At 41.1% G+C, this 19,112-nt stretch overlaps 1 protein-coding gene across 1 annotated transcript; it reads right to left on the bottom strand.

Annotated features, from left to right (window-relative positions):
- On the bottom strand, positions 1-14,353 carry p2rx4a (purinergic receptor P2X, ligand-gated ion channel, 4a). The gene is made up of 12 exons (XM_036587944.1): positions 14,037-14,353; positions 12,134-12,281; positions 7,929-8,000; positions 7,055-7,127; positions 6,848-6,944; positions 6,068-6,148; positions 5,843-5,984; positions 2,635-2,771; positions 1,690-1,783; positions 1,511-1,576; positions 1,233-1,328; positions 1-153 (listed from the first exon to the last, which is right to left on the bottom strand). Exons 1-12 carry the CDS (start codon positions 14,177-14,179, stop codon positions 133-135), a joined length of 1,170 nt encoding a protein of 389 aa, XP_036443837.1. The 5' UTR covers positions 14,180-14,353; the 3' UTR covers positions 1-132.
- Between the last annotated feature and the right edge of the window lie 4,759 nt (positions 14,354-19,112).

Raw genomic sequence — 19,112 nt, 5'->3', positions numbered from 1 at the left:
AGACAGTTTTAATTTAAGGTTTATTTATTGGAAAATTTACGTTCAAATACAAAAATAAAGGTTCAAGGCAATTAATCAAGTGTTAGTAGTATCAACATTTGCAGTGTGTCAAATCCTCAAATCTTCAGACTTCTATGGGACCTCATTGGACACCTTAAAAAAAAAAAGTAAATTCCACAATTCGGCAGGTGAATACTGCAGCCTCTTCCTAGACAGACAATGATCTCCGATGGAGCAAGCTCAGTTAGGATTCCTCGTCTCTAAACAGTGTGTGATATATGTTGAGATGTAAACAAAGTCATTCAGAGTAGTTTGATGTGAAATGGTTAAATTTAGAGAAGCTTACTAACTCTGATATCTTTACAGTGTTGAAAGGAACCAGGGGCTGTGACGTCGAGGTCTGTGCGGGACTGTTTTTTAGTCCCGCCCCACCCACTCCCGCAAGATTTCATCCCGCTCCAGCTGAAAATCGAAATCATTTGTCCCGCTTGCACCTGTGCAGTTCTGTCAAGGAGAACTGGCATTCAATATTTGACATATTCACAATTACATTCTCCTCTGCTGAAATAACACGGCAGTCATGGTCATCAGACTCACTGTGAGTAACTTCACCAAACGCCATTCATTCCCCGGAAACACGAAGCAGAAATTAAACCACAGAGCAGTTATTTTTGGTGTTCTGCTACGTAGCTGTGGGTGTCAGACTGAAGGCTTTGTCATCTCTGTAAGCTACAAGAATTTGCATGTTGTTCATGTGATTGGTTGCTTCGCAATTCTTTAGGATGATTTCATACATTTAACTGTTTTACTGTTATTATTTTATCTTGTTTATATACATGATTTAGTGATCGGATTTCTTTTCAAGTGTGTTTCGTCCCGCGCCCACCTGCAGTGGGCTGGTTTCCCGCCCGCTTCTGCACACAACAATGAAAATCAGTCCCACACTGCAAGATATTGTGGCAGGTGTGGCAGTGCAGACCTCTACTGTGATGTCTACAACACAAAAATGGCCATTTCATTTACAATCCAAATAAGCAAACTCTTCAGACGTCTGGTTCCCATCACCACCACTGTGATAAGTTTCTCTAGAACGGACCATTTTGCACCAAACCACTCTGAATGACTGTTTCAATCTATAGACGTGGAGCAGTAATGCACAATAAGCAAACGCAGCTTCAGAACGACACCTGCATTGGCTGCAGGAATGATCAGAATATATAAAAGATACTCACAAGCTCATAGTCATCAACGTAGGAGTACTTGTGCTCTCTGTAAAGGTGTCTTTTTGTCATGACAAACAGGACGAACCAGTCACACACCACGGTCACCTGTGGAGAGCCACAAATGTCCCAAGTTACATTTGCTTATGTTTGCTCTGCATTAACAGTCTTAGAGTGCTGCTTTAGGGTCAGCTTTATAATCTGTATAACTGGACATGCTTTAGGGGAAGAGGGCAAAAACTGGTCACTTCAGTTGTCTCTTCACTTCCCCTTCTGGGGTCAACACTTACCAGCCCCATCAGGCCCAGACCAGCACCTATGTTGAGGAGTGTTGGCACAATGTTGAATTTTCCAGCCTGTAGAAAAATGAATAAACTCACTTTATGACCAGGATGTGAGTTTAGAAAAACACTAACTGATACTAAACGGTTCAAATGTTTGGTGAGATTTAGCAGCAAGAAAGACTCACATTTCCAAACACCATGATATCGAAGCGGATGCCGTACCCCTTGATTAGTGTTCTCATCTCTTCACCGTCGCCATTTTTGTAATACTTGGCGAACCTGCAAATATTTCACGAGCATTAGAATGGAACTCATACTGTTGAGGGTGTATAAGACCCATAAACGTCTCCTAGACAGAGCCGGCAACAATGACAATACACAATAAAATCCATAATCAGATTTTTCAGAGTTCAGGGTGTCCACGCTCTGCCTTTATTCCAGCTTCCATTCCTTACAAGAGACTCACTTTCAGTTCCTCAAAGAATCTGCAGACACACCTCCAAAGTTCAGTCTTAGAAGCTGGTTGATCATTTTCTGAAGTAATTAAACCCATTCAGTGATGTTGAGGTCTGGACTCTGGGGTGGTCAGTCCATTGTTCAGCTTCTTTGTTTGATGTGTCCGTCTCCTTTTCTCAGTGAGGTTCTTCTTGACAGCTACACATCCTTTCAGACCCACAGCGCTGAGTCGTCTTCTCACAGTGGAAGGATGGACAGAAACACCTGTGGATGTTTTCAGATCTGAAGCAGCTTGATTTTCTCCTCTCTCTCAGAGATGAAAGCTTTAAGTGCTGCTTATCTGATGGGGGCAGTTTTGGTGTCTACCAGGTCTTCCAGGTGGTTGTTAGGAGTCCCGTTTTCTCTGTAGATTTTAATCACTTTTTTAACTCTAGTGTTAAACTTATTTTTTCAGTTTGACTTTCTGCTTCCTTATGCAGATTGATTCTACTCAAATATCACCTGAAAAATGAATAGTGTGTACTTAATCTCTGTTTTGACTGTAGATTAAATAAATGAAGGGCGGTCTCTGACTTTTACGCAGTACTGTATAATGCACATACAGCGAACCATACGAATGACGCATTACCTTTATTACCACTGTGGTGCTAATTAAATCCAGGAGAAAACTGTACCTAAAGTTGTATCCTGGAGCGACGTTGTTTTCTGGATCCTTGTTGTCAAGTCTGCGGAAGGTGTAGTGTGGGACACACCAGCTCTCAGGCATGTCCAGGTTGCAGTCCCAGCGGATCTGCACCCCCATCACTCCCCCCTGTGGACACACACAGTCTGAGAGATTATCTTTGACAATTACAGGTTATATATCAAGAGGTTACATATCAGATGACAATTCCTGAGGAATTTAGGTCCCAAAGGATCTAGGATTGTTTTTCCCCTTTAAATCCAAATAAATTACAGTTACATGGACAAGTAGTAGATACATCAGGTCCAATGTGGGCCCACCTAAGTTCAGTACACTGTACACATGCGCATATAAATATTAAAAAAATAATGTGTTTAGATCTTAGGTATTAACAAGGATTATGTTATGATCTATTTAAACCCAGGACATTATTTGCAATAGCAAAAAGCTAAATATATATAAAATTACTGTTTTAAAAAGACCTTATTAATTTCGTTTAGTGTGACGTTGAAATATGTATCATAAGTTTAATTATCACATAAGAAAAAACTGAATTCAAAAAACATGGTCTTATGTTTTCATATCTCTACCGACTCAGAGTTTTAGTCTGTAGGCGGAGCCTTATTTTAACTACGCCCCTGTATTTTAAAGCAGGAAGTGAGGCTGCATCCCTGTCCCTCATGGCCACATGGTGAGCAGTTAGATCCCATTGTTTTGAAGTAAAGGTGTCCCAAAGTCTGAAAATCAGTGTGGAACTTTAAGAACTGTCACTACCGAAACACAGATTTTCTGCAATTAATTAACTTTGTGTTTTAATGAAAAATGTGATGATTTTATGTGTGTACAGCTGTTCAAAGCTGTGTTTGCTGATCATGTACTGGCTAGTGTTTTTGAGTTCTGCTCAAAATGAGCTAAAACTGTCACATTTGGTAAAGTATTGTGTTATGATTGCTTTGTTGTGAGTGTGTGTGTGTGTACTGTTTGTTTAAAATATATTAATTTCAGAGATTGAAAACCTAAAAACAAAAATACTCCCTCTACATGACAAACATTTACCCTATATAAACTGGACTTTGCTGTGAATAACATCAATGTTAACTGACGTTAGCTGGCTGGCTAGAAAGGAAGTGGAGCTGCCGCTTAGCTAGCAAGTCATGAACACAGCAAAGCCTGTCAAATGTTTATGCTTTTCCAATACATCACTAATACTTCCAGGACGTTTTAGAAATTCTTCCATTACTAAAAAGACTATTCTCTAAATTTCCAGGTTTTCCAGGATGTGTGGGAACCCTGCAACTTCTGGATGCAGAAGCTGTTCACTGGGCCAACTTCACAGGATAAAGGACAACTTTGAACTTGCAGCAAATGTCATAACTTGTTCCTTCTAGAAATTTACAGTAGTAAATCATCTCTGTAACGCAGCCATATAAAGTTGTATGGTTGTAAAACATGTGAAGTCAAAGGCTAAATGACAAGTCACTGCTGCTGGGAAACACAGGCCTATAATTCTTTGACATGCCTGTAATAAGGCCAGGCTTTTTGTTTAATTTAGTCTGTCTCGTGTAATCATAACCTTTAGCAGGTAAAGGTTTAAACTGATCTCAGATCAAAATCCACATCAAATCAATCAGCCACAGCAACCTGACAGGAAAGAACATGTAAATACAATTACTGGCTTTGAATTTTGGCAGGGAAATACTTAAAGCCTCTGTTTGTGCTCAAGTTCTGAATATTCTCAAATGAATATTCGGAAGTCCAGGGTATCGTTCCGTCAAAATGAGTGAAACAAGAGGCTATCCGAGTTATTCTTTAACCCTAATCCTTGACTGAGCCACTGTGGGAAAGGTTATCCCCACATAAAGTCTTATCTATTTGGCACTGGAAAAGCCGCAGGGCCCATTTCCTACAGGGCCCATTTCCAACATTTTCTTGCATTTTATATTTCCCTTCTGATATCTGCTTATGACATTTATATGGGTTTATGTAACAAAGCCTAATCTTAATTCATTTTTACACTGCCTCATAAGGACTGTTTAGGCAGGTCAGGAATTATCATTAGGAACTGGGAGCTGATGATAAATTTGACTCTTCAAACCTACTGCTAACACTCAACAACCATGGGCTCCTCTAAGGAGCTGGTCAAAAATCTAAAAATGAAGCTAACTAATGCCTGCAAAGCAGGACAGGGCTATAAAAAGATATCACGGCACTTCCATTTCACAATTTTCACTGTCCAAAATGTCATTAAATAAATGGTATTTAAGGGAAACTGCGGGAAGATTTAGCTGACACCTTGTGGTGGTGCACAGTTCTACTGCGCAGTGTTGTTGTTGTACAAATGTCATCAGAAGGAAATCATACCTGCGGCCTCATCACAAAAGTCAACGTCTTAAGTATGCAAAACATAAGCCAGAGGCATTCCGTAAACAAGTGCTGTGGACTGTTGAAATAAAAATGGAATTCTTTAGCCACAAACACTTAAGGTATGTTCGGAGAAAAAAGGAGCAGTATTTGATGAAAGGAACACCTTGCCAATTGTTAAGTATGGGGGTGGATCTATTATGCTTTGGGGTTGTGTGGCAGCCAGTGGAATAGGAAATTTTACACAGGTAGATGAAGAACACAGTCAGTCATGAAGTGAAAAGAGGTTGGCTTTTACAACAGGACCAAAAAACTTCCCCTCAACTGGCAGTTTTTACATGTAAAGTTAGGGAAAGTGTCCTCAACTCTTGAGTTCAAGATATGACATCAACATAATTGCTTATACTATCACCAGTAATACATTTATCATAAATATGATTATGAAAAGGTGAAAACATCATAAACATTAAAGTTATCACTCCTATCAGTAACCTTAGCTGTCTAGCTTGTTGCTAATGATACGCGCTTTCTTGGAGGCGTCTGTGTTTTTCCGCTACTTAGTATTTTGAATCTGTGGAAACAATGCAATTCCGAGCTCCGACTTCTTTAATTCGAGTTAAAACGAACGTGAACGTAGCATTACTATACGCTGTTTGCAGACCCTCTATAATGGCTCTTAATCTGTCTGTTTATTGATGTATGCAGTTCACTGTTCTTGATGATATCCATGATATACTCAGAAAAGTGGAACTGTGACAATTTACCACAAAACCATAACACTGCCCACTCCTATAAACACCTTTGCGTTATACTCAGTATTAATTCACTTGCTCTCTTACATGGACTGCCATAGTCAGGAAGTCCTCTCCAGCCGCAGCCACAATGTCCCTGAGCCTGAAAATCGGACAGTCTGGATCCGTCTCATTGTTAAACACGCACTGGGACAGGTAGGTTCTGTTTATGTGGGGCAGGATGTTCCGTCTGCATTAAAAAACAAGGAAAATAAATTGTGGCATCTCTGCTGAACGTCAGATTTTAGAACATTGTAAGCGTTAAGGGCTCACTTGTTGAAGTTGAATTTGGGGTATCGGATGCTGTTCTTTATCAGAACTGTGAAGTTTTCTGCTTCTGCCAGCATCGGAGGACTGAAGAGAGGAAAAACAAAAGGCATGTGAGAATGTAAAGCATTTTATAGCTTCCAAGGTACAATGCAGCAGGATTCAGAGACACAGTTAAAGGAATGGTTTCAAATGATATATATTTATAATGTGTGCGTAGGTGTGTGTGAGCAACACATACACTATATGGCCAAAGGTTTGTGAACACCTCTTCTTGTTAGTGAATTCAGCTGCATTAAGGTGCACCCACTGCTGATACACGAGTTCAAATACACACACAGCTTGTATAAACGCCATATAAAGGCACTGACCAATAAAATGAGATACAATGAAGCAGTCACACATGAGCCCAAAGTCATCCTACTATTGCCCATCGTGAGCCAGAGGGGTATAAAGCCCCTCAGCATTGGGCTGTGGAGCAGTGGAACTGTGTTTTCTGGATTGATGGAGCTCCATCCAATACCTTTGGGATGAGCTGGAGTGATCCAGAACCGACCATCCAACATCAGTGCCTGACCTCACTACTGCTCATGGGTCTGAATGCAATCAAATTTTCACAGCATGTTCTAACTTCTAGTGCAAAGCTTTTCACAAAGAGTAGAGGCTGTCACTGCAGCAAAAGGAGGGAAAAAAACTCTTTAAATATTCTTTATTTTGAAAAACATTAGATGAGCAGGTGTCCACAAACTTCTGGCCATATAGCGTATGATCCATTGATACACATACTCAGGAGGATCGCCGCTTTTCTCTAGAGGACACCAGGCCAACACCTCACACGTCTTATTCGTCTCTGAAAAATTCACACATCTGCCCGTCCGCACGCCTAGAAAATATAAAGGACCGGTGTGTTACAGACCTTAATGCTTGGATTAGATGAGAAACTAGTAGGATTTATGAGGAATCTCCCAGTAAGCAGTCAGGGCTGGAACGCACCACTGAGGCGGCTGTCGTGGAAGCCCTTCTTGCAGTCGTGGTCCGAAGAACATGAGGATTCAGGTCCAGGATTCTGCACAACCACACATGGGGAACATTAGTGCAGGACACATTAGAATCACATCTGTTTACAGCCGTACAGGGAGATCTGCAGCAAATCTGTGCTGAACTATGTGAAAACACTAGGGAAGCTGAGGGAGCCAGAGGCCTTTCAAGGGTTGTCATGCGTCCTGAATTCCTGCCAGAGAGGAAACAGGAAAACTTGCCAAGTCAAAGAGCATGCATTCATTAGGCTGACCTCCACTCTGTCGGAGGGTCAGTGTATGCGCAAAAGGGTAGAAATGACCAGAACTGACTAATTTTTGCAACCAGGCAATGTATTACTTTGATTTTGGCCAATCTGTTTTGCTGTTTTATGAGGTAAATAACTTAAGGCAGGCAAGTGCACTCACTGCATTTAGAAGCAGCTGCTACACTGTTACTTGCTACTAAAAGGCAGCACTTTATTTAATTCAAGTTATTTTAGAGCCGCACTACGTAAGATTTGGAGACCTCTCTGGTGGAATGTGTAACTGCACTCAACGTGTCAAAGAATATTTTGTAATGTCAGTTGTGCTTCGCACCCATTCCCTGAGTGGATGAATCTGATGATCAAAAGGGAACTCAGTCAAAACTTGGTGGGGGGATGTAAATGATTTACTATTGTCATCATATCTTCATCAATACAATGTTGATTTTGCGTTTGCAACCTAAACATTTTATTTTCAGCCTGTGCGTGTGATGTGAATACATCAACATCTGTTTGATATGCATGTATGTGCAAAAATCAGCATTGTGGGTTTAGAGCAGTGAGCCAAACACAAAGCTAGCTCACCTCAGCACAGCGTGACTGCTTTTGGTTTGGTGTGATGTTGAGGTTTGTGAGCACAAAGAATGAGTTCTCCTCCTATAATGAGAACACATATGCAGTTACTGTACAGCTTTGTTATAGGGGAATTTCACAGAGTACTCAAAATGTATCCATAATTCAATCACTGAGATGTAAACAAAGTCAAAAGTGGTTTGACGTGAAATGGTTCAATGTAGCGAAACAGCTCAGACTTCTTTACAGCGGTGGTGATAGGAACCAGGGGTCGCCATGACTACAACACAAACTTTATACAAGTTCCAAAACAATCAGTGAACCTACACGTATCTCATTTTTTTGTGTAGCGCTGATGAAGGTAAAATAGTGGCAAATCTGAAAAAATAAGTTTTATTTAGAGAATTTTTGCCTAATAATGGCATTTGAGCTTCGAGGCATTCAACATTCCAGACATCTGGTTCCCATCACCACCACTGTGAACAATTCAGACTCAGTTTCAAAGCATTTCAGATCAAACCACCAAGCAATGAGACCACACACACATACGCAGTTACACAATCCAGACAATTTGTCAAGCATTTCCTTTAAGTGTAAACACACAGATTTGGCTACACTGCAGACAAGCGAGGATATGCAAAGTTGTTTTGTTTTTTTCTTATCTGTGTAAAGATACTAGCCAAACATGCAACGGCACACAGCTTCAGATGGAAAAATGCTGTGTGCACTGGAAACAAGGCATGAACATGGGGCTATAACTCAGGGAAAATAAATGTAGAAACTGTGTAAAGTACTGACTACTTCCAATGTTTACAGTCCATTGTTTCTTTATGGTAGCCGGCCTACATGAGAAAATGAGTACAAGCACAAAATGATTAGTCACTGGGTGTAAACCAGCATAAGACAAGTATGTATTATGTTACTAAATGTATAGTTTATACCTGATGCTGCTATTTGGACTAAGAAACAGCTCATCTTCCAATCCATCTTATTGAATTTTGCCACTGAGCTAAGAACATCATTATAGCTATGCACAGGCCAAGATTAGAGAAGATTCTCTGTAACAAAATAAGACCCAATAGCCTCACCCAGAACTTAAGTGGCATCAAAAGGCATTTGAGGGTGGGCGTGTCCATAGCAGAAGTCCCACCCCTTCCACTAACTTTACTAACTAACTTTACTAACTTTTATATCCAGATACCTGGTTTGAAGGGAAACGACAGTAATTTCTAATTCATTAAAACAGAATCATGCTTGTATTTAAACTCTGCAAGTCTTACAACACTACTTTTGTTTCACTGTTAAGTTTTGGTTAAAAACAAAATGTCAAATTCTTGAAACCTCTAACAGAAATTTGGTCAATCAGGAGTTGTTTTCACCATGGTATCTAGGTAGATAGAGCTAAGTGAGCTCTCCCATCGGTTAGGGCTTCAGGAGCTGAAGAGAAAACCTAACGTGTAATTTCCAGCATAATTACAAAATATCAGAGGAATCAACTGATCACGCTTTGATTTCCAATAGGGAGTACCAACTTCATGAGTCACTCTAGACCATGGATGTCCTATCTTATCTGTAAAGGGCAAGTGTGCTGCAGGTTTTCATCCCAACAAAGCAAGAGATCACATGATTAGAGTGAGACGAACTGATTAAACAGGTGGAGTCAGGTGTGCTCCAGCTTGTTGGATAGAAAAAAACAGCAGGCCTTTGCGAAGAAGACTGGACACCCCTGATCTGGAAGTCCTAGACACGTCACTGACTGAATACGAGCAGCAGCAGCAGCTCTATACCAGGACACTCTACTCCAAACATCACTGTGAAACCGCTACAAACTATATACGAATATATCTCTCACAAGCTTCAAGTAAAACATGGACTGCTTTTTAGATGCTTCAAATATCTGCATTTAATCTACAATGGCCAAAAACACATTTATGCAAAGTGCTGTTAGCTTAGTGCTAACAAACTACCAGAATCCCATAGGAGCGCTAGCAGAAATTAGCATAATCGCAAAAGTGGGTTTTGTCCTCATGTTTTGACCAAGTTTTGATCTTCACGGCCCAATTAGAAGGCCTAGTCACGGTTGGCTACGGCCTTGTTTTGATCACTGACAGTGGCTCAAGCCTAAAATATATATCCAAACCCGACGGGGCCCAACTGCTCATGTCAGGTTCAAACGTCATTTCTTGAAAATGTGTTGGGCTCGGGTCAGGTTCAAAAAAGGTTCTAACAGCCTACCTTACACAATGTAATAGAAACTGTAGCTCAGTTTCTCAGCATGTTTGAGCAATGATGGTCTATACAAAAAGTACCGCATGAGTCACCAAAGACATGATTTCTAATATCAAGCAGTGTGTGTCTGGATTGTCTGGAGGACATTCAGCTACAGCTCAACCAGCCAAAAAGACTTCAACAAGACATAAACCCGAAACGAGAGCTCCTCGGATGCATTGGCTTTGGATGTGATTCCTGCTGTCGCTGAACAATAGGGATCAAAACTATGAAACATACTTTACTTGCAGCTGGACAGAAGCACTTTCCTGATGCGGAGCAAAAACTGCTCTTCTCCACTGCATCGCTGCTCAATCCGAGGTAACTATTGTAGCATAGCTAGATTTGAATTAATTAACTATTAACAACTAATTAATTCTAAGTAGCTTAATCAGTATGGTATCAACAGGTACTAAAAAACCTACTCATAGTCGTTTAAAACAATGCATCCCTAGTTTTAAATAAAGAAAACACTGACGTTTATCAAATATTTGTCCCATTTTATAAGCATAAGCAGTGCTCCACCCCAAAACCCACACCATTTGGTGCAAACAGTACAAAGCCCTAGTCATGTTCAGCAGTTCAGACAGAGTTACACTGTATACAGCAGAATCTTATTTAGTGCACAGTAGCATGTTTGTTAGTCATCACTATAGGATAGGCCTTGCAGTGAAGATAAAGAAGAATATGCAAATGAACCCTCTAATCAATCAGTGTTTTGATGATTAAAGACAACAATAAATGACTTTGAACAGATTTTTTCAGCACCGTTTTCAAAGGTCACAGTGCTCAAGCTAGAACCATGAAACTCTGCAGGATTGTAGAGCCTATATGAAAATTATGCTCCTGGGACGAATTATGTACAAATTTTTGTTCAGCACATTACATTTTTCCCATGGAAAACGAAAAGTGGAATGCTGAAAGATTTCAAATCCAAATATCACTAATGATGTCACAAAGGACACCTTTCACATTGCCCATCAGAGGCATTACACACAGATACCAGGGATACCATAGCAACAATCTAGCAACCACTTGGAATAGCACAGCAACAACTTAGCAAAGACATAGCAACCACCTGAGATAGCATAGCAACGACTTAGCAAAGCTTAAGCAACCACCTGAGATGGCATAGTAACGACTTAGCAACACCTTAGCATCCACCTAGGATAGCACAGCAATGACTTAGCAAAGTTTTAGCAACCACTTGCGATAACACAACAATGGCCTAGAAATACCTGAACAACCACCTGGGATACCATAGCAACAGCCTAGCAACACCTTAACAACTGCCTGGTATTCCATAGCAATGACCTACGATAAGGTCACAACACCTTAGCAACAACGTGGGACACGATAGCAATTGCCTACCAACAGCTTAGCAACCACCTGGGATAGCACAGCAACGACTTAGCAACACCTTAGCATCCACTTAGGATAGCATGGCAACCACTGGGCGAAGCCTTAGCAACTACCTGGGATTACTACAACTAAGGAACACCTATGGACCCACCTAGGATAGTATAGCAACCACCTGGAATAACATAGCAATGGCCTAGAAATACCCTATCAGCCACCTGGGATACTATAGCAACAGTCTAGCACCACCTTAACAACCGGCTGGTAATCTACAGAAATGACCTAGCACACCTTAGCAATTGCCTAGGATAACATAGCAACACCTTAGCAACCACCTGGGATTTAGGTATAAAAGCGTAGCGAACAACACTACAGCTACTACTGTTTGCACTGTTCTGCCAACATCTCACTGCTGAACATGTCCAGTGTGTGTGTGAAACGCAACACCTTCCAGAATGACCATAACCAGGGGCAGGTCTATGGTGAACAGGGATCATCGTGGTGGATGGTGTCAGCCCTGGTGGGGGGTTGTTTTGGTGGGCCTAGATCACTCCAGCCTGTACCTTTTCTTCCTTATATCGGGAGGATACCTGAGGGGGGATGACGTAGTCGGCCACATCCCAAATCCGCAAGCCCAGGTCAGAAGTGTTGGTCAGGGCGATGCCCTTAACCTTGGTGGTGACCGAACTGATGACCGAGTCCGTGTCCTGGTAGCCTTTCTTCAGAACGCAAACATACCTGTAGAGGTGGGGACAAGAAAAAGCCTTCCGGTTGTCTTTTTTAGCGTACAGTATCACCAACAGCCCAAACTTATACATAACAGTGTCACAAACCATATAAACAAGTCTATTAGAGATTACTGAACAATTCAACACGATTTGAGGCTAGTTTGTGATGATTTATGCATGCAGTTAGCACCATGCTAATTAGCTATAAGCTTATTCTGCTTGTGAGGTATAGGCCTATTAGCCTCATAGATCCAGATTTGACCATATAGCGCTGCTCTAAACTTCATCGGGCTCATATTAAGAAAGGTTTTCTGTAAGAAACACAAGCCAATCTAATTTAAATGCCTGGGCTACAAAAGTAGTTACCAATTCACAGCAGAGGAGACGGTCATAGATGTTGTAAAGCCACAGGACGATGACTCGAGAGTGAGCGCTCTTCTGTGAGCCAAAAATAAACCAACGTGGGGCTAATTTTGGAGGCGGTTTGAAAAGGAAAAACTTTTAAGAGTCGAATCTTTTCATTTCTTTACAGCCAAATAAAGTTGCCACCAGGACCTGTGGTCATTTATAGCTGGTGTTCAATGCAGATTAAATAAGATACTTAAACAAGTGTCACACTAAAAGATGAAGCCTGTGTTGAACTCCATTTACTTTTGACTTTAGACTTACTGATTATTTTAAGCATATGACTTCACTTTCAGTTTCATTACTTTTACGTGAGCAACACAAATAGGGAATTTTACTTGGCTTCCTTTTTCAATCTCCAGTGTTGAGTGGAACAGCCTAGAAGCACACCCTAAAAAGAAGAGGAACTCCACCGATTCTATGTAATTAATTGGTTGAGATGTAAACAGAGTCGTTCAGATTGGTTTGGTGTGAAACGCTCCGTTCTAGAGGAACTTGTGGTGGTGATAGGAACCAAATGTCCACCTCTAAAAGCTTCCTCACAGACAGTTAGTGCATAAATTAGTTGAATGAATACGCTGCCTGAAGTCTGACACAATGTCTTTTGACAGTTAATGTGATAAAAGTTTGGCTTAAAATGTGTTTTAATCCATTTATTTTAATCCATTTATGGTGGAGAGGTACATGAAGGGAGTTGTGAGGCGAAGTAGGCCCCAAAGAAATCAATTTTTTTAGATTTTCTACTACTTTGCCATCATCAGCATTAAATATAAAACTCAGAAGACGCGTGTATGGTCACCAGTGGATTTGGCTAGTAAATAAAACAGCTATACTTGGGTTGTACAATGAACAATTTCACACCAAACCACTCTGAACAACTTTAAATTTCAATGACTGAACTATTCGGAAATTTTAAAATATCAGTGGAATTCCCCTTTAAGTAAAAGCACTGTTACATATATGACATAATGACTCAAGGTGAAGTAAAATTAGCTCCCAAAAAAACCCAAAACTGGCTTCTTACTAAAATATCTCAGTACTGGATCTATCAGTACAGGAAATGGACCTTGTTCTGGAGCTCTGTTCTTCTCTTTCTTGGATCTTTTTGACCTGAAATAAAATCCTAAAACCCCCAAATCAGAGATGGGTGACAGTAAAGCAGTCCAGAAGCTGAACCAACACAGGAGAAAGGAAATAAACCCAGAAAAAAAGGGATGAGGAGCTAAATGTGAAGTACTAAAATGGATCTGAGGAAAAGGCAGAAGACTCTCCTCACTAAAATGTGCTTAAGTAGCAGTAGCTGTTAGCATTTGACAGCAAAAAGTAGTGTATTTCCAGTTAATGCTTCACACCTACTTACCCAATGATATAAGCTAAGACCAGAGCCTGACAGAGCCGGTTCAGAGCCCCCACTGCTTTACTCCGTATCACCAGACTCTTTGCTGTGGAGTAGTCGAAGAAGCACTGTGTGAAGGAAACGCAGCAGCCCTTATCAGACGACATCGTCCAGCGTTTCAGTCTGTTGCTGCTCAGTTACAGCGGCTCCATTCCTGCTGTCTCCCTCCCAGACTGTCACACGGTCAGTGAGATATTAACGCGAGTGTCTCTCTGTCCTCCACTTCCCATAAAAACACACCTACGCACGAGGAAACGCTGCCCCGGGCATATGGATAGCATTAGCATAACTGCCAAAGCCTCATTTATCAAGGGGAACTCCACCCATTTTAAAAACTTCCACGTAATTAAATGGTTGAAACGTAAACATTCAGAGCGGTTTGGAGTGAAATGTTCTAAAGAAACGTACTGAGTCAGAACTGTTCGTAGTGGTCGTGATAGGAACCAGACGTCCAGCTCTAAAAGCTCCATCACAGAAGGTCGATAGTTTTGTGATAAAGTTTTGGCCTAAAACGTCTTTCTGATTAATTTATATTAATCTACTCATGGTGGAGGGGTACATGAGGCAAAACAGTCCCCAAAGAAAACATATTTTTTCAGATTTTTCACTATTTTAGTGAATATAAAACACGTGGTGGTTTTGGATAGTAAATGAAATGGCTATTTTAGTGTTGTAGTAATGGTGACCCCTGGTTCCCATCACCACCACTGTAAAGAAATTCCTACAATGAAATCTAGACTGTAAAGAGTCTCTACAATGAACCATTTCACACCAAACAACTATGAATGACTTTGCTTGCATAACGGAATTACACAAAAAAATATTAAAAATGTGTGGAAGTCCGCTTTAATGTGAAGGTGCAGTAAACACAATGAAGCGTAGCACAATAGCATGCTAAATGGTCAAACAGACACATAAAAATACACATTTAAGTTTGGTGATATTTAAAAAAAATAACCTTTAAGATAAAGGTACTCGATGGATGGGGGTTCAAAATTGTAAACCAAAAGTTATAGTTACAGGAGAATTCCACCAATGTCTCAAAATTCCTGTATAATTCATGGTTGGAGATGTAAACAAAGTAATTGAGTGTTTTGGTGTGAAATGCACCATTCAAGAGAAATATGACGGCTCAGATTTCTTTACAGTGGTGGTGATAGGAACCAGGGGTCACGATGTCCACAAGGCACATACAGTCATGGTATTTACTATCCAAAACCAGACACGTGTTTTTTTTATATGTGATACTGAAATAGCGGCAAATCTGGAAAAAAAATCTTTTTTGCCTTGTTCTCCATTGTGAATGTATTAAAAATTTATGTTTTGGGCCAAAACTTTTTGCATAAAACAAAGACAAAGGCATCAGTCAGCTTATTCATAACCATTTCATTTATTGTCTTTCAGTGAGGGAGCGTTTTAGAGGCTCTGAACTCTTCAGACGTCTGGTTCCTATCACCACCACTATCAACAAACTACAGTCTCTCTAGAACGGAGCATTTCATGTCAAACCATTCAGAATAATTTTGTTTACCTAAATAAATGATTTTTGTTTGTCTAAATGATTTAATTATGTGGAAATTTTGAAAATCCTTTATTGTGCCTCATTCTAAAAGCAGGTTGAATGGAAACACTCCTTATAACTTCAGATCATTTCCATATATGGACTTATGGACTGCTGAGTGAATGGTATGTTAGCATTAGCAATGCAAACTCAAGCATTGTTTACATACCACATAGAAAGTCTTTGACTTCAAAAAAACAAGAAAAATCTGTTTTATATTACATAGACCGGTTACGGTGATTTTTTGTTTTGAACATCCAGGCCAGGTCATCATGAATGTTTTCAATAAAGTCTTGTAAAAATCTTCCCCTTATTTACTGATCTGAGATTGAGAGACAACCAGGGGCATTTTGTCCATTATGGTTGCTGGGGCGCCAGCTACCAGTTATCACGAGCAAAAAAAAGAATAAAAACATGTCGAAATTACATAACTATTTTCTTACTAAACACTTTCTGTTATGAGATATGTCTGTAAAACTGTCTGGAGGGTCAAAAAAATCTGTTCCAATTTATAAATTGGTTATGGGCTCTGTCTCTGTGGACTCTCCATTAGCTTCAGTGCACTGCCAGTAGCCAATCAGCAGCAAAGAAAAATACTGCTGAGACAGGAGAAAATGTCCTTGACAAATCAAGTGGCTGTTGCTATGCAAAACTGACACACTGCTTTAAAACGATTGGTCACCTCCGCTGCTTTTGAAAGCTTCAGGTGCCGGCCTTAGCCAACACAGCTAACGTAACATAGCCTGCTAATATGGCCGAGGCACTCATTTTAAATCCATTTGAGAGAACTAATGTTGAGACATGAAGTGTTAAAAGATGTTTATGTTTAAACAGAACAGGCCAGTTTTGGTGAGTATCCCCAGCTTTCGCGACACAATGCGATACTACACTTGGATGCCCCAACGCAGCTGATGGGAGCATTTAAATTTGGTCATTGTCGCTTGCTCGCATTGCGTCCTGTTAAGCTGTTAGTTGGTGAACGATGAGCTGATTTTATTTTCGAATAGACTGACTGTGTTCAGTTCAGTTGGTGTTGTGCTGTTTATCTGCAGACTGATATGATGTGGTCCTCTACAAGGGGGTGCTGTTTGCATTCCAGTAGCTTTTGCGTGCATCATTAGAATGGAGGAACTTACCTGAATAGCACTTATGGAAACAACTAAGGTTACGTTATGAGGAACATGAGCGTCTCCAGCTAGATTGTGACTGACCACAGGCAAAAAATCAGTCTGTGTGCTATGGAGGAGTGGAACACAATGTGAATAGGGCAGGGCAGCAAAGTCCGGTTTGAGACCAAGCCACTGTGTTAGGGTGGTGAATAATGGGACCACCCTTCCACTTGGCGAACCACTGGAGAAAACACTAAGGTGTGCAGGTTTGGGAGCCACTGGTCTAGATTCACGTTTGCTCTATTACGGTTTCGGCCCGGGGTGCCACGGACTCCAGTCTTGGAGGTAATTAGCAAGGCCTTCATGAGTTGGACTTAGTGTTTGAAGAGGGAAAACCATACGGCAGAGCTGTGGCCTGGAAGGAACCCAGTTTGACACTCCCAGGTTAAAGTAAGGACACCTGGCCCACCGTCGCACACGGAACTGTGCTTGCTCAGTGTGAAAGGTAAAGTATGCTGGAGATAAAGTAAATGCATTCATGCTAATATTTATTTTTTTCAAATAGTCAAGTCAAATTTATTTATATAGTGCCTTTTACAACAGATGTTGTCACAAAGCAGCTTTACAGAGAATCCGGGTCCACGCCCCCAGTGAGCAAGCCTTGGCGACAGTGGCAAGGAAAAACTCCCTCAACAGGAGGAAGAAACCTTGAGAGGAACCAGACTCAAAAGGGGAACCCATCGTCCTCTGGTCGACACCGGATAACAGCACGGACACAAAACAGTATAAGTGGATACAGTTTAACACCACTGTGCAGTGCGCCGGCCGCATCAGTCACGTCAGACCCTCTTAGGACAGGCAGCCGCTCAGCTCAGGGAAAGGGGGGGGCCCATAGTTAGGAAAACAAATTAACCAAAGGCTCGACTAAACAGGTAAGTTTTTAGCCTAGACTTAAAGATGGAGGCTGTGTCTGAGTCCCAAACACAGACTGGTAGGCTGTTCCAAAGCTGGGGGCTTTGTATGAAAAGGCTCCTCCTGACGTAACTTTATTTATTCTGGGTACTAATAATGAGCAGCACCTTGTGATCTAAGTGGGCGTGTCAGTTGATAATAGGAAATAAGGTCACTGAGGTACTGAGAAGCAAGGCCATTCAGAGCTTTATACGTCAGTAGAGGAATTTTGTACTCAATGCGGAATTTAACTGGCAACCAATGTAAGGTACACAAAATTGGGCTAATGTGGTCAAATTTCCTGGTTTTGCTGAGAACTCTGGCTGCAGCGTTCTGGACTAACTGAAGCTTGTTAAGGTTTTGGCTGGAACAACCAGAAAGCAGAGCGTTACAGTAATCTAATCTGGACGTGATGAAGGCGTGAACTAACGTTTCTGCATCCTGTAGCGACAGTGCATTTCTTAATTTAGCGATGTTACGCAGGTGGAGGAAAGCCATTCTGGTAATATTGGTAATATGCTCATCGAAGGCCAGACTGGGATCGATCGTGACACCAAGGCTTTTTACAGATGTGCCTGGTGCAGTTGAGAAACGTAGGCAGATTATTCCTAGCAGCTTTTGGACCAAGAAGAAGGACTTCTGTTTTGTCCGAACTCAGTAAGAGTAAGTTACTTGACATCCATTCTTTAATGTCTTTTACACAGTCCTCTGGTTTTGCTAAATACACTTGCAAATCCAAGCTTTGTTGTGTTTGCACTTTTGATCATATGCCATTTGTAAGGTAGTCAGCTGTTGATTGACATGCACTTTTGCACAAGACCTTTTTTTATAATGGACCTGCTCTACAGGTTATGACTCATTGGTTTTGACTTACACTTGTCTTGAGACTAGTTTGCAAAAAAGCCAGGTTAATCTCCTGTTTCTCCACACAAACTATACAGATTTATGGAGTAGATATGGTGGAAGTGGATATTCATTTCTTCTCAGTGTCACACCACACACAGTGGGACTACAACACAACCCCGGAGGAACGTCTAACCAGAGACATTTATGCTTTCTGAGATAAATGTTAGAAGTAATACGAGACAGACATCCTCCTGGACAATATTCTCCAGCTGAGCAGATGCCTCAGCGAGACGAGAGCCGAAATCGCAGCTGTTTGGTTTTTCTCTCTGTCACAGGAAAACGCTGGTGAGCAGACTTAACACCACAGCGAGCGCTCAGCTGCAGGAAGTCAGTTAAAATCACGCTGACATTCCTCTCAGGGAAAAGACGCCCAGCTCCTTCCCTGGAGTAATAGAGACCATTCGGGAACAATACTGTAAAGCCCAAGGTTGCGTGAGATGGGGGTCGATAAGAGTGCAAGAACTTGAAATTCAAGACGACTGAACGCCTAAAGAAACCACTGGGGCACTGCAG

The sequence above is a fragment of the Colossoma macropomum genome, unplaced genomic scaffold (assembly GCF_904425465.1).
Source record: "Colossoma macropomum unplaced genomic scaffold, Colossoma_macropomum, whole genome shotgun sequence".
Lineage (NCBI taxonomy): Eukaryota > Metazoa > Chordata > Actinopteri > Characiformes > Serrasalmidae > Colossoma > Colossoma macropomum.
This window is presented reverse-complemented; position numbering and strand designations above follow the sequence as displayed.